At 61.4% G+C, this 15,069-nt stretch overlaps 2 protein-coding genes across 3 annotated transcripts in view; both read left to right on the top strand.

The window, feature by feature from the left end:
* Positions 1–106, top strand: part of LOC130262611 (U4/U6.U5 tri-snRNP-associated protein 1-like) — an 18,872-nt gene extending 18,766 nt beyond the window's left edge. Inside the window, exon 16 of the mRNA XM_056509933.1 lies at positions 33–106. Within this exon, the coding sequence (XP_056365908.1) occupies positions 33–106 (74 nt within the window). The remainder of the gene's footprint in view (positions 1–32) is intronic.
* A 1,811-nt stretch (positions 107–1,917) lies between these two features.
* The window catches only part of LOC130262733 (neurexin-1-beta-like), a 16,522-nt gene continuing 3,370 nt past the window's right edge, over positions 1,918–15,069 (top strand). Inside the window, exons 1-6 of one of the 2 annotated variants that reach the window (XM_056510157.1) lie at positions 1,919–2,249; positions 5,250–5,431; positions 7,688–7,859; positions 10,660–10,749; positions 12,998–13,317; positions 13,424–13,502. In XM_056510157.1, coding sequence (XP_056366132.1) covers positions 2,036–2,249; positions 5,250–5,431; positions 7,688–7,859; positions 10,660–10,749; positions 12,998–13,317; positions 13,424–13,502 — 1,057 coding nt within the window. In that variant the 5' untranslated portion in view covers positions 1,919–2,035. Of the gene's footprint in view, positions 2,250–5,249; positions 5,432–7,687; positions 7,860–10,659; positions 10,750–12,997; positions 13,318–13,423; positions 13,503–15,069 lie in introns of both variants that reach the window. The other variant, XM_056510158.1, reaches the window with a different exon arrangement.

Below are 15,069 nucleotides of genomic sequence, written 5' to 3'. Positions count from 1 at the left end.
CCCATCCCGGACCATGCTCGACCCCCTCTGAGCCCCCCCCGCGCCCCCCCCGCCCTGGCCCCCCCCGCCCCGGGGCCCCCCCGCGCCCCCCCCCCGCATGCGCTGAGCCCCGGGGGGGGGATCCAGACCCCCCGCGGGGGGGGCGCTCGGGACCCCCCGCAGCCCAGGGGGGGTCGGGACCCCCGGGGCCCTTCGGGGGCGCCGCCGCTTTTTTAGGGGGAGGAGACGCCCCCCCCCAGACCCATTTTTGGGCCCCCCCAGCCCCGATTGAGGGGGAGATTTGGCCCATCCCCCCCCGCCCCCCCCCGCCGCCCCCAGCCCCATTTTCGGGGAATTCGGGGCCCCCCCCCGCCCTCATTTCGGGGGGTTCAGCTCCCCCCAGCCCCTCGCGGGGTGATCGCGCCCCCCCCCCCGCTCCTATTTTTGGGGATTTGCCGCCCCCAGCCCCTTTAAGGGGGGGTTCGGCCCCCCCGGCCGCGTTTCGGGGGGGTTGGGGTTTCTCAGGGCCTCCCCCAGCCCCATTTTCGGGGCGATCCGCCGCCCCTCCCCCGCCCCGTGGGTGGATTTTGGGCTCGTTGGGCCTCGCGAGGGGGGGGGGGAAAAATTCGGGGACCCCCCCCGGTCCGTGTGGGGTGACCCAGGACCCGGATTTGGGGGGATTTTGGGGTTTTCCCGACTTCACGTTGGGTTGAACTGGGACTGACCCCCCTCCCCCTCCCCATTTTTGGGCTGATTTGAATCTCCCCCCCCCGCCCCCATCCCAATTTTGGGCTCGCGGCCCCCCCCCCCCAGACCCATTTCGGGGTTCAGCACCCCCTAAATCCTGTTTTGGGGTACAACCCCCCCTCAAACCCCATTTTCGGGTTCGGGGACCCCCCCGGGGCCTCATTTTGGGGCACAACCCCCTCCCTTCAACCTCCCCCCCGTTTTTGGGGTTCAGTCCTTCCCGCCCCCACTTTTGGGGCTCTAAATCTCTCCCCCTCCCCCAGTTTGGGGGCTCCCCCTCTCCCTTCACCCCCATTTTGGGGTCTCACCCTCCTCCCTCCCCCTTTTGGGGGCTCCCCCCTCCCTTCACCTCCAGCCCCACATTTTGGGGTCCCCCCCCCCCCCGCTGTCACCCCTTCTTTAACTGGGGGCTCCCCCTCTCCTTCCACCCCCCAATTTGGGAGCCCCCCCCACCTCCTCCCCCCCAGTTTTGGGGTTCAATCCCCTCTAGACCCCATTTGGGGGGTCTGACCCTCTCCCTTCGCCCCCCTCCCCTCATTTGGAGTCTCCCTCTCTCCTGTCACCCCCTCCCCCCCTATTTTGGGGCTCCCCCTTTTGCCCCCCCCCTCCACCCCCTCATTTGGGGTCTCCCCCTTAATTTGGGGACTCCCCCTTAATTTGGGGATCCCCTCTTAATTTGGGGACTCCCCCTTAATTTGGGGGCTCCCCCATCCCCTCCTCCATCCTTTTTGGGGGGGTCCCCTCCCCACCCTCACCCCCTTTTTGGGGTCTCCCTCGTCTCCTTTCACCTCCCCCAGTTTGGGGGTTCCTCCCCCATTTTTGGGGCTCCTGTCTCTCCTCCCACCCCCCAGTTTGGGGGCTCCCCCCTCTCCCTTCATCCCTCCAAATTTGGGGGTTCATCCTCCTTTTTTTGGGGTCTCCCCCCTCTCCTCCCACCCCCCAATTTGGGGGTTCCTCCTCCTTTTTTTGGGGTCTCCCCCCTCTCCTCCCACCCCCCAATTTGGGGGTTCCTCCTCCTTTTTTTGGGGTCTCCTCTCTCTCCTCTCCCACCCCCAATTTGGGGGCTCCCCCCTCTCCCTTCACCCCCCCGATTTGGGGGTTCCTCCTCCTTTTTTTGGGGGTTCCTCCTCCTTTTTTGGGGTTTGCCCCCTCTCCCCCCCCCCCCCGATTTGGGGGCTCCCCCCTCTCTCTCTCCCTCCCTCCCCTCCCCCCCCCTCCATCTCCATTTCGGGGGCTCCCCCCCCATTTTGGGGCGCCCCCCGCCGGGGTCCCCGCGGCGCTGCCGATGGGGGGGGGTCTCTGAGGGCCGATGGGGGGCCGGGGGGGCCCCGGGGCGCTGGGGGTGCTGGCGCTGGGGGCGCTGGGGGTGCTGGGGGTGCTGGGGGTGCTGGTGCCCCCCGCCCGCCCCGCCCGCGTCTCCTCCAGCCTGTCCACCACCCACCACGTGCACCACTTCCACGGGCGGCACGGCACGGCGCCCATCGCCATCAACCGCGCGCCCTTCCTCACCCGGGGGCACCACGGTGAGCTCATCATCCTCATCATCATTATCCCCATCATCATCAGCTTCATCCTCATCCTGATCCTCATCATCCTCCTTATCATCCTCATCATCATCCCTATCATCCCCATCATCCTCCCCATCGCCATCAACCGCGCGCCCTTCCTCACCCGGGGGCACCACGGTGAGCCTTCATCATCATCATCATCATCATCATCATCCTCATCATCCTCACCTTCATCATCATCCTTATCATCCTTATCATCATCACCTTCCGTATCATCATCACCTTCCTGATCCCCATCATCCCCCCCATCGCCATCAACCGCGCGCCCTTCCTCACCCGCGGGCACCACGGTGAGCCTTCATCATCCTCACCTTCATCATCATCATCATCATCATCAGCTTCATCTTCATCCTTATCATCATCATCATCATCCTTATCATCATCCTTATCATCCCCATCATCCTCCCCATCGCCATCAACCACGCACCCTTCCTCACCCGGGGGCACCACGGTGAGCCTTCATCATCATCATCCTCACCTTCATCATCATCCTTATTATCATCCTCACCTTCCTGATCCCCATCATCCTCCCCATCGCCATCAACCGCTCGCCCTTCCTCACCCGCAGCCACCACACGGAGCCTTCGTCTTCCTCATCAGCCTCATCCTCACCTTCCTCATCATCATCATCCTCATCATCACCTTCCTCATCCTCACATTCCTCATCCTCACCTTCCTCATCCTCATCCCCTTCATCCATCAACCGCGTGCGCCATGTTGAGCCTTCATCACCCACATCGTTGTCATCCTCCTCATCATCTTCATCCTCATCCCACTCATCACCTTTCTTATCATCCTCATCCTCATCTTCATCTTCATCCTCATCCCACTCATCACCTTTCTTATCATCCTCATCCTCATCTTCATCCTCATCCCACTCATCACCTTTCTTATCATCCTCATCCTCAACCTCATCCTCATCTTCCTCATCCTCATCTTCCTCCCCATCTCCATCAGCCACGCCTCCATCCTCACCCATGGGCACCATGCTGAGCCTTCATCACCCTCACCATCATCACCTTCATCCTCCTCACGGCCCTTCCTCGCCCACAGCCACCTCAGCGAGCCTTCCTCACCCTCCTCCTCATCATCAACCTTCCTCCTCCTCACAGGGACCCCAAAACCTTCATCATCATCATCATCATCATCACCATCATCATCCTCAGGCTCTGTCAGCCTCCTCTTCAGGATGACAGGGACACAGATGGCCTTCCTCCCGCTCTTCCTCCTCCTTCACCTCCTCCTCCTCCTCCTCCTCTTTCCTCTCCTCCTGGGGACCCCAAAACCTTCCTCCTCCTCCTCCTCCTCCTCTTTCCTCTCCTCCTCCTCACTGCCTTGGGAACCTGGCACAGCCTTCATCCTCCTCCTCCTCTTCTTCCTCTTCTTCTTCTTCCTCTTCTTCTTCTTCTTCCTCTTCTTCCTCCTCCCCACAGACACCCAACCCCCTCCTCCTCCTCCTCCTCCTCCCGGGAACTCCAGCGAGCCTTCCTCCCCCTCCTCCTCCTCTTCCTCCTGTTTCTCACCCTCCTCCTCCTCCCCACCTGCTCGCGGGTGCTTCAGCCCGGCCTTCCTCCCCCTCTGTCACCTCCTCTTCTTCCTCCTCCTCCTCCTCACTGCCTTGGGAACCTGCAGCAGCCTTCCTCCCCCTCTTCCTCTTCCTCCTCCTCATCCCCCTCCTCTTTCTCCCCTTCCTCCCCTTCCTCCCCTTCCTCCTCCTCCCCCCGCGCCGGGGCCGGGCGGGGTTTGGGGGGACCCTGTGGGGTCCGTGCCCCCCCCCGCGGGTGTGACTGGGTGTTTTTGGGCTGGTTTTGGGGTTTTTTGGCTGTTTTGGGGGTGGTTTTGGGGTGAATTAAGGTGGTTTTGGGGGTGGTTTTAGGGTGTAGTTGGTTGTTTTTGGCAGGTTTTGGCTGATTTTGGCTGTTTCTGGGGTGTTTTTAGGGTGTGTTAAGGTTTTTTGGTGGGGGACGTTTGGGTGTTTCGGGATGGTTTTGGTGTTTTTTGGCTGGTTTTGGCTGATTTTGGCTGTTACGGTGGTTTTGGGGTGTGTTAGGGTGTTTTGGGATGGTTTTGGTGTTTTTTGGCTGGTTTTGGCTGTTTTGGAGGTGATTTTCGGGCGTGTTCTGGTGGTTTTGAGGCGTGTTAGGGTTTTTTTGGGGTGTTTTGGGATGGTTTGGGGTTTTTTGGCTGTTTTGGGGGTGATTTTACGGTGTGTTTGGGTGTGTTTGGGTGGTTTCTGTCTGTTTTTGGCTGTTTGGGGGTGATTTTGGGGTGTGTTAGGGTGCATTTGGATGTTTTGGGACGTTTTTGGCTGTTTTGGGGTGTTTTTGGGGTGTTTTTGGGGTGTCTCTGTCTCCGTGTTTTTGCACACCGAGCTCTCCTGCAAGGCCATGGGGGGGGTGGGGCGGGGGGCGACAAGAGGAACCCCCAAACATTTGCGGGGGGTCCTGATGGTCCCACAGCCCCTCCCCCAAATTCAGAGGATCCCCCCAAAGAATTCCGGGGTCCCCCCAAATGTCGGAGCCCTCCCTGTTCCTCAGGGTCCCCCCGAGTGTCGTGGACCCCCCAAGTTCAGGGGGGTCCCCCCACAGATTCCAGGTCACCCCCAAACTCCGGGGGGAGATCTTGGACTCCCCCCGCCCCCAACCGAGGTCTCCCCAAATTCCGGGGTCTCTCCTGTACCCCCCAACGTGCCGGAGTCTCCCCAAATTCCGGGGTCCTCCCCCTTGGGCTCCCCCTGCACTCAGGGTCCCCTCAAACTCTGCGTCCACTCCAGGTCACCCCAAACTCCGAGGGGACCCCCCCCAACGCGCCGGGGTGTCCCCAAATTTCAGGATCCTCCCCCTGCACTCAAGATCCCCTCAAACTCCGGGTCCTGCCCCCCTCGAACCTCACGAACCCCAAAACCCCGCGCCTCCTGCTGCCCCCTGACCCCCCGTTTTTCTCTCTCCCCCCCAGCGGGCACCACGTACATTTTTGGCAAAGGGGGGGCCCTGATCACCTACACGTGGCCCCCCAATGACCGGCCCAGCACCCGCGCCGACCGCCTGGCCCTGGGCTTCAGCACCCGGCAGCGCGACGCGGTCCTGCTGCGCGTGGAGAGCGCGGCCGGGCTCGGCGACTTCCTGCAGCTCCACATCGTAAGGGGGGCGAGAATTTGGGGTTCGGGGGGTTTGGGGGGTCTGGGGGTACAGGGGGTACAGGGGGTACAGGAGTTTGGGGGTACAGGGGGTTTGGGGGTACAGGGGGTACAGGGGGTTTGGGGGTCCTGCTGCGCGTGGAGAGCGCGGCCGGGCTCAGGGACTTCCTGCAGCTCCACATCGTAAAGGGGGATCGGGAATTTGGGGTTCGGGGGGGCTGGGAGGGTCTGGGGGTTTAGGGGGTACAGAGGTTTGGGGGTTTGGGGGTACAGGGGTTTGGGGGTCCTGCTGCGCGTGGAGAGCGCGGCCGGGCTCGGGGACTTCCTGCAGCTCCACATCGTAAAGGGGGATCGGGAATTCGGGGTTCGGGGGGGTTTGGGGGTACAGGGGAGTCTGGGGGTTTGGGGGTCTGGGGGTTTGGGGGTTTAGGGGGTCTGGGGGTGCTCATGGAGAGCACAGTCAGGTTTGGGGAATTCTTTCAGCTCCACATTGTAAGGAGGGGTCAGGAATTTGGGGTTTGGGGGGGCTGGGGGCGCTGGGGGTTTAGGGGGTACAAAAGGTCTGGGGGTGCTCATGGAGAGTGTGTCAGGGCTCAGGGAATTCCTTCAGCTCCACATTGTGAGGAGGGTCAGGAATTTGGGGGTTCAGGGGGTTCTGGGGGTCCAGGAGATCTCTGGGGGTTCCCAGTCAAGGCTGGAATTGCTGAATTCCCGCAGCTCCGCCCATAACGAGGCCAAAATTTGGGGTTGGGGGGTTCCTGGGGGTCCTGGGGAATTCTGGGGACTCTGGGGACTCCTGGATTTGGATTCAGTCACAGGAGGGGACAAAATTGGGGTGCAGGGGGTTTAATGGGGTCCAGGAATTCCTGTTTGGTGACATCCTGAAACTGCTGGAAGGGAAAAATTTGGGATTTTGGGGAAGGAAGTTTGGGGGATCTGTGCATTCTCTTAAACCCAAATTTGGCAATTTCCCATAACAGGAGCCGAAATTGGGGTGCAGGGATTTAATGGGGGTTCAGTGATTCCTGTTTGGTGACATCCTGAAACTGCAGGAGGGGAAAAATTGGGATTTTGGGCTTTTGGGATTTTGGGATTTTAGGGAGGGAAGTTTGGGGGCTCTGTGCATTCTGTTGGCAATTTCCCATAAGAGGAGCCGAAATTGGGGTGCAGGGAGTTTAGTGGGGTCCAGGAATTCCCGCTAAAATCTGAGTTTGCTGACATCCTGAGACTGCAGGAAGGGAAAAATTTGGGATTTTGGGGTTTTAGGGAGGGAAGTTTGGGGGATCTGTGCATTCTCTTAAACCCAAATTTGGCAATTTCCCATAAGAGAAAATAGGGGTGCAGGGGGTTTAATGGGGTCCAGGAATTCCTGTTTGGTGACATCCTGAGACTCTGCAGGAAGGGAAAAATTTGGGATTTTGGGGTTCTGGGGAGGGAAATTTGGGGGATCTGTGAGTTTTGTTGGCAATTTCCTGTGAGAGGAGCCAAAAATTGGGGTGCAGGTGGTTTAATGGGGGTTCAGTGATTCCTGTTTGGTGACATCCTGAGACTCTGCAGGAAGGGAAAAATTTGGGATTTTGGGGTTTTAGGGAGGGAAATTTGGGGTCTCTGTGCATTCTATTGGTGATTACCCGTAAGAGGAGCCGAAATCGGGGTACAGGGGGTTTAGTGGGGGTTCAGTGATTCCTGTTTGGTGACATCCTGAAACTGCAGGAAGGGGGAAAATTGTTTCTTTGGGGTTTTGGGATTTTGGGATTTTAGGGAGGGAAATTTGTGGGCTCTGTGCATTCTATTGGCAATTTCCCATAAGAGGAGCCGAAATCGGGGTGCAGGGAGTTTAGTGGGGTCCAGGAATTCCTGCTAAAATCTGGGTTTGCTGACATCCTGAGACTCTGCAGGAAGGGAAAAACTTGGGGTTTTGGGATTTTGGGGTTTTGGGATTTTGGGATTTTAGGGAGGGAAATTTGAGGGCTCTGTGCATTCTCTTGGCAATTTCCCATAACAGGAGCCAAAATTGGGGTGCAGGGGGTTTAGTGGGGTCCAGGAATTCCTGTTTGGTGACATCCTGAAACTGCAGGAAGGGGGAAAATTATTTTTTTGGGGTTTTGGGATTTTAGGGAGGGAAATTTTAGGGGCTCTGCTCATTATATTGGTGATTACCCGTAAGAGGAGCCGAAATCGGGGCGGGGGGGGCTCGCTCCTCCGGGTGGGGGGTCCCGGGGCCGCGCACCCAGCGGCGCCCCCGCCCTCCCCGCAGGTGCAGGGGGCCGTGGGGGTCCTGTTCAACGTGGGCACCGAGGACATCGCGCTGGAGGAGCGGGGGGCGGCCGTCAGCGACGGGCGCTTCCACGTCGTCCGCTTCACGCGCAGCGGCGGCAACGCCACGCTCCAGGTGGACGGCGGCCCCCTGCACGAGAGATACCCGCCAGGTACCCCCCAGATACCTGCCCTGGGACCCCCAGGTATCCCCCAGGGACCCCCAGGGCTCTTACAGAATGTACAGGTGCTCCCCAGGTAACCTCAGGGCTCTTACAGGCTGTACAGGTGTTCCCCAGGTAACCCCAGGTATCCCCCAGGGACCCCCAGGGCTCTTACAGGCTGTACAGGTGTTCCCCGGGTAACCCTCAGGTACCACTCAGGGCTCTTACAGGCTGTACAGGTGTTCCCCAGGTAACCCCAGGTACCTGCCCTGTGCAGCTGGCAGCCCCAGGGACCCCCCCAAATATCCCCCAGGTACCCCCCGGGTAATCCCAGGGCTCTTACAGACTGTACAGGTGTTCCCCATGACACCCTCAGGTACCCCCAGGGCTCTTAGAGACACCCCCAGGTACCCCCAGGGTTCTTACAGACTGTACAGGTGTTCCCCAGGTACCCGCCAGGTACCCCCCTGCATGGCCCAGCACTCCCAGGGACCCCCCAGATATCCCCCAGGGCTCTTACAGGCTGTACAGGTGTTCCCCAGGTAACCCCAGGGCTCTTACAGGCTGTACAGGTGTTCCCCAGGTAACCCTCAGGTACCCCCAGGGCTCTTACAGGCTGTACAGGTGTTCCCCAGGTAACCCTCAGGTACCCCCAGGGCTCTTACAGGCTGTACAGGTGTTCCCCAGGTAACCCTCAGGTACCCCCAGGGCTCTTACAGGCTGTACAGGTGTTCCCAATGTACCCCCAGGGCTCTTACAGACTGTACAGGTGTTCCCCAGGTAACCCTCAGGTACCCTCAGGGCTCTTACAGGCTGTACAGGTGTTCCCAATGTACCCCCAGGGCTCTTACAGACTGTACAGGTGTTCCCCAGGTAACCCCCAGGTAACCCCAGGGCTCTTACAGGCTGTACAGGTGTTCCCCATGTACCCTCAGGTACTCTCAGGGCTCTTACAGACTGTACAGGTACCCCCCAAATAACCCCCCAGGTACCCCCAGGGCTCCTACAGACCCCCCAGGTGCTTGGGGACACCCCAAAGGTGCTCAGGGACACCCCAGGACACCCCCATGGCCTCTACGGGAACCCCAGGGCACCCAGAGCCCCCCAAAACCCCCCAGGACCCCCCAAAGCCCCCCCTAACGAGGGCACTAACGAGGCAGCGCTAACGAGGGGTCCCATGGCCACCCCCCCCGCCCCTCCCCCCGCTAATGCCCCCCTAAAGGCCACATAAACCTCCCGAGGGCCACCCCACCCCCCGTGACACTGGGGACACCCCGGGTGACACTGGGGACACCCCGGGTGACACCGCAGCGAGGGCTGGGGACATCAGCAGTGCCACTGTGGCTGTGGGGACACCACTGGTCACACTGTGATGGCACTGGAGGTGACATGATGGTGGCACGATGGTGGCACTGGAGGTGACACTGATGGTGACAGCAATGCGATGCCGATGGGAACACCCCGATGCCACTGACAGTGACACCACCATCCCACCACGGTGACCCTGACGGTGACACCGATGGTGCCACCAGTGATGAGGTCACGGTGGCATCATGGTGACAGTGTGGCCACACTGGGCTGCCATAAACGGTGCCACTGGTGATGCCGGTGGTGACAGCAGTGGCAGGACCATTGTCACATCTTGGTGACAGTCCCACCATGGTGACACTGATGGTGACACAAGTGGCAAGGTAATGATCCCACAGTGGTGACACCAAGAGTGCCGCTAATGATGAGGCCACGGTCCCACCGTGGTGACACTGATGGTGACACCAATGGCAACACCACCGTCTCATCATGGTGACACCAATGACGCCACTAAGGAGGAGGCCACAGTCCCACCATGGTGACACCAACAATGTCACCATCACCACTGTCCCACCACAGTGACACTGACGGTGATGCCGCGGTGACATCACCATGACGCCACTGCCGATGTCCCCCCAGCGCCGCGCTGCCCCTCTGTCGGTGTCCCAGTGCTCCGGTGTCCTGGTGTCCCGGTATCCGGTTATCCCGGTATCCGGTTATCCCGGTGTCCCGGTGCCGTGGCTCCCCAGTGTCCCTGGTATCATGGTATCCCAGTGCCCGGTTGTCCTGGTGTCCCGGCATCCAGTGTCCGGTTATCCTGATTATCCTGATGCCTGGTATCCCGGTTATCCTGGTGCCCGGTCTCTGGTTATCCCGGTCTCCGGTTGTCCCGGTGCCCGGTGTCCCGGTGCCTGGTTATCCCGGTTATCCTGGTATCCGGTTGTCATTGTGCCCAGTGTCCCGGTGCCTGGTCTCCGGTTATCCTGGTGCCCGGTCTCCGGTTATCCCAGTATCCAGTTATCCTGGTGCCCAGTTATCCTGGTTATCCCGGTATCTGGTTATCCCGGTATCCGGTTATCCCAGTTATCCTGGTGCCTGGTCTCAGGTTATCCGGTACCTGGTTATCCCGGTGTCCCGGTCTCCGTTTACCCCGGTTATCCGGTCTCCGGTTATCCCGGTCTCTGGTTATCCCGGTGCCCGGTTATCCTGGTGCCTGGTCTCAGGTTATCCGGTTATCCCGGTGTCCCAGTACCCAGTTATCCTGGTTATCTGGTTATCCCGATGCCTGGTCTCCGGTTATCCAGTTATCCGGTCTCCAGTTACCCCGATTATCCCAGTTATCCGGTTATCCGGTTATCCCGGTGATCCGGTCTCCGGTTATCCTGGTATCCGGTTATCCCGGTTATCCCGGTGCCCGGTTATCCGGTTATCCGGTCTCCGGTGCCCCCGGTGTCCGTGCCCTGCCCCGTGTCCCCGTAACGCTCTTCTCCTCCCTCCGAAGGCAGCGGGGACAGCGAGCGGCTGGCGCTGGCGCGGCAGCGCATCCCCTTCCGCCTGGGGCGGGTGGTCGATGAGTGGCTGCTCGACAAAGGTAACGGCAGCGAGCGCCCCCTCACCTGGGCACCGCACACCTGGGCGCCCCCCGCGGGACCCAGAGGTTTGGGGGGGTCCCAGGTGTCCGGAACCCGAATGATTTGGGGAGTGTCTGGGACCCCCCAACACCTGGAGGCTCTGGCACCTGGGCGCCGCCGCACCTGGGCACCGCAGGTGTGCGGGACTCACCTGTCTGGGGTGCCAGGTGTTCGGGGATCCCGCGCGTTTGGGACCCCGAGGTTCGGGGGGTTGCAGCAGCCACGTCCCGGAGGACCCCGTTGTCCAGGGACCCCCCCCAGGTGTGCGGGGAAGGAGCCCAGGTGTTGGGGGAGGGGCCAGCCCCTGCCCCGCCCCCTCATTACCTGGTTAAAGGGACGCTAACGCACCTAACGGCCCCCCTAAACCGCGCTGAGCCCAGAGCCCCCCTAAAGCCGCATAAACCCGCTAAACCCCCTAACCCGCACCTGCAGGGACTGCCCGGGGCCGGGGCGGCGCCAGGTGTGCGCCAGGTGTGCACGGGACAGGTGCGCGCCCGGTGTGCACCACGGCTGGGGCGTGCGCCAGGTGTGCACCAGGGACATGCCAGGCGTACGCCAGGTGTGCGCCAGGCGTGCACAGGACAGGTGTGCGCCAGGTGTGCAACACAGCTGGGGCATGCGCCAGGTGCGCGCCAGGTGTGTGCCATGGCAGGGGCGTGCGCCAGGTGTGTGCCAGATGTGCACCAGCCGTGTGTCATGTCTGGAATATGCACCAGGTGTGTGCCAGGTGTGCGCCATGGCTGGGGCATGCGCCAGGTGTGCACGGGACAGCTGTGCCCAGGTGCGCACCAGGTGTGTGCCACGGCTGGGGCGCGTGCCAGGTGTGCGCCAGGTGTGCACCAGCCGTGTGTCACGTCTGGAATACGCACCAGGTGTGCGCCAGGTGTGCGGCAGGTCTCAGCCACGGCACTGGGCATGCACAGGACAGGTGTGCGTGAGGACAGGTGTGCACCAAGGCTGGGGACTGTGCCAGGTGTGCACCAGGTGTGCGTGAGGACAGGTGTGCACCGGAGCAGGTGTTCGCCAGGTGTTCTCCAGGTGTTGTCAGGTGTGCGGCAGGCCCAGGTGTGTGTGGGGAAGGCGCACAGGTGCGTCCCCCTGGCGGCCCAGGTGTGCACAGGAGCCGCCCCAGCCTCGCACGCCCCTCGCACGCCCCGGCCCCGCCCAGGCAGGGCCCCGCCCCTCCCCCCCCGCCCCACCTGACCCAAAATTGGCCAAATTGAGCCCGAGCGGAGCCGGGGGCCGGGGGGGGCGTTGGGGTCCCTTTAACTGCCCGGGGGGGGAGGGGGGTGGGGGGAGGGGGCAGGGCTGCACCCAGGTGTGGGGGTGAGGGCGGGGAAGGGTGGCGGGGTGGGCGTGGCAGGGTGAGGCAGGTGTGGGGGTGTGCCAGGTGTGCAGGTGTGGGGGTGTGCCAGGTGTGGGGGTGTGCCAGGTGTGGTGTCAGGTGTGGGGGTGTGCCAGGTGTGCCAGGTGTGCAGCTGCCCTCTCCATGCATTACCTGGGTCTGGGGTGACAATGTCAGGGTGACAGTGTCAGGGTAGCCCAGGTGACACAGGTGTGCCAATATCAGGTGTGCCAATACCAGGTGTGCGAGCCCCTCCTCTCCATCCATGGGGGTGTCTGTGAGTGTGGGATGACAGTGCCAGGGTGACAATATCGGGGTAGCACAGGTGACACAGGTGGCACAGGTGTGTGAATTCCCTCTCTCCATCCATGGGGGAGGTGTGTGGGTGAGGTGACAGTGCCAGGGTGACAATGTTGGGGTAGCACAGGTGACACAAGTGACAGAGGTGACACAGGTGTGCCGACACCAGGTGTGCAAGCCCCCCCTCTCCATCCATGGGGGGTGTTTGAGTGTGGAGTGTCAGTGCCGGGGTGATGGTATCGAGATCGGGGTAGTGCAGGTGACACAGGTGACACAGGTGTGCTGACACCAGGTGCGCGAGTCCCCCCTCTCCATCCATGGGGGGCGTGTGAGTGTGCGGTAACAGTGTCAGGATGACAATATAGGGATAGCACACGTGACACAGGTGTGCCGACACCAGGTGTGCGAGCCCCTCCTCTCCATCCATGGGGGTGTGTGAGTGTGGAGTGACAGTGCCAGTTTGATGGTACTGAGGTGACAGTGCAGTGTCGGGGTAGCGCAGGTGGCACAGGTGGCGCAGGTGTGCCGGCACCAGGTGTGCGAGCCCCCCCTCTCCCCCCCAGGCCGCCAGCTGACCATCTTCAACAGCCAGGCGCGCGTGCGGGTGGGGGGCCGGGACCGCGGCCGCCCCTTCCAGGGGCAGCTCTCGGGGCTCTACTACAACGGGCTGAAGCTGCTGGCGCTGGCGGCCGAGGGACACCCCCGCGTGCGGCTCGAGGGGGACCTGCGGCTCGTGGGGGACCCCCCCCCGCCCCCCGCGCCCCCCGGCGCCACCCCCGCGCCCCCCGACATGGCCACCACCATCATGGAGACCACCACCACCATGGCCACCACCACCACCCGCCGCGGGCGCTCGCCCACCCTGCGCGACACCGTGGCCCAGGTAAGGGTGTGGGGAGGGGGGGGTGTCACCTGTCCCTGGGGGTCTCTGGGGGTCTCAGGGGGTCCCCAGCCCCGCTGACCCCCCCCCCCACCCCGTGTCCCCCCAGAACACGGACGATCTGCTGGTGGCCTCGGCCGAGTGTCCGAGCGATGACGAGGACCTGGAGGAGTGTGAGCCGGGCACAGGTGGGTGCTGCTCCAGGGCCCCGGGCACACAGGTGTGGCAGGATCACAGGTGTGACAGGATCACACAGAGGTGACAGGATCACACGGATCACACACAGGTGTGACAGGATCACACACAGGTGTGACAGGGATCACAGGTGTGAGAGGATCATGCACAGGTGTGACAGGGATCATGCACAGGTGTGACAGGGATTACAGGTGTGACAGGGATTACAGGTGTGACAGGATCACACGGATCACACACAGGTGTGACAGCGATCACACACAGGTGTGACAGGGATCACAGGTGTGAGAGGATCACACACAGGTGTGAGAGGATCACACACAGGTGTGACAGGGATCATGCACAGGTGTGACAGGGATTACAGGTGTGACAGGGATTACAGGTGTGACAGGATCACACGGATCACACACAGGTGTGACAGGGATCACAGGTGTGACACAGCCTCTACACAGGTGTGACCCGGATCACACAGATCACACACAGGTGTGACACGGATCACACAGATCACACACAGGTGTGACAGGGATCACACACAGGTGTGACAGGATCACACACAGGTGTGACACGGATCACACAGATCACACACAGGTGTGACAGGGATCACAGGTGTGACAGGATCACACACAGGTGTGACAGGGATCACAGGTGTGACACAGCCTCTACACAGGTGTGACAGGATCACACAGATCACACACAGGTGTGACACAGATCACAGGTGTGACAGGATCACACACAGGTGTGACACGGCTGCAGAGCCCGGGGCTCTTCCCCACTCCCCTGCACAGGTGTGGGGGGTGGGAGCAGGGAACATTCTGGGCTGCTCATGGCAAGGGGACACACAGGTACAGGAGCTGCTCACACACCTGGACAGGTGAACACACACACCTGGACAGGTGAACACACACACCTGGACAGGTGTGCATATACAGACACCCACACCTGGATATGTGCGCACACGCAGACACACGCCCCTGGACAGTGCACACACACCTGAATTGTTCACACACCTGAACAGTGCTCACACCTGAACTGTTCACACACCTGGACAGGTGTGCACACACCTGAACTGTTCACACACCTGGACAGGTGCACACACACCTGAACTGTTCACACACCTGAACAGTGCTCACACCTGAACTGTTCACACACCTGGACAGGTGCACACACACCTGAACTGTCCACACACCTGAACAGTGCTCACACCTGAACTGTTCCCACACCTGGACAGGTGTGCACACACCTGAACTGTTCACACACCTGGACAGGTGCACACACACCTGAACTGTTCACACACCTGAACAGTGCTCACACCTGAACTGTTCCCACACCTGGACAGGTGTGCACACACCTGAACTGTTCACACACAGCTGGACAGGAGCTGCTCACAAACACAGGCACAGGTGTGCCCCACACACACCTGTGCACACTCACACTCACACCTGCCCCACAAACTCAGCCCCCCCGCCCCCCAGGTGCCCCCTTTGCACCCGTGGCCCCGCCCCCACCTGCACAGGTGTTCCCGCCCATCCGAGCACACACCTGAGCCCGGGGGCCGTGCAAGCC

Source organism: Oenanthe melanoleuca, chromosome 25, assembly GCF_029582105.1.
Source record: "Oenanthe melanoleuca isolate GR-GAL-2019-014 chromosome 25, OMel1.0, whole genome shotgun sequence".
NCBI lineage: Eukaryota > Metazoa > Chordata > Aves > Passeriformes > Muscicapidae > Oenanthe > Oenanthe melanoleuca.
This window is presented reverse-complemented; position numbering and strand designations above follow the sequence as displayed.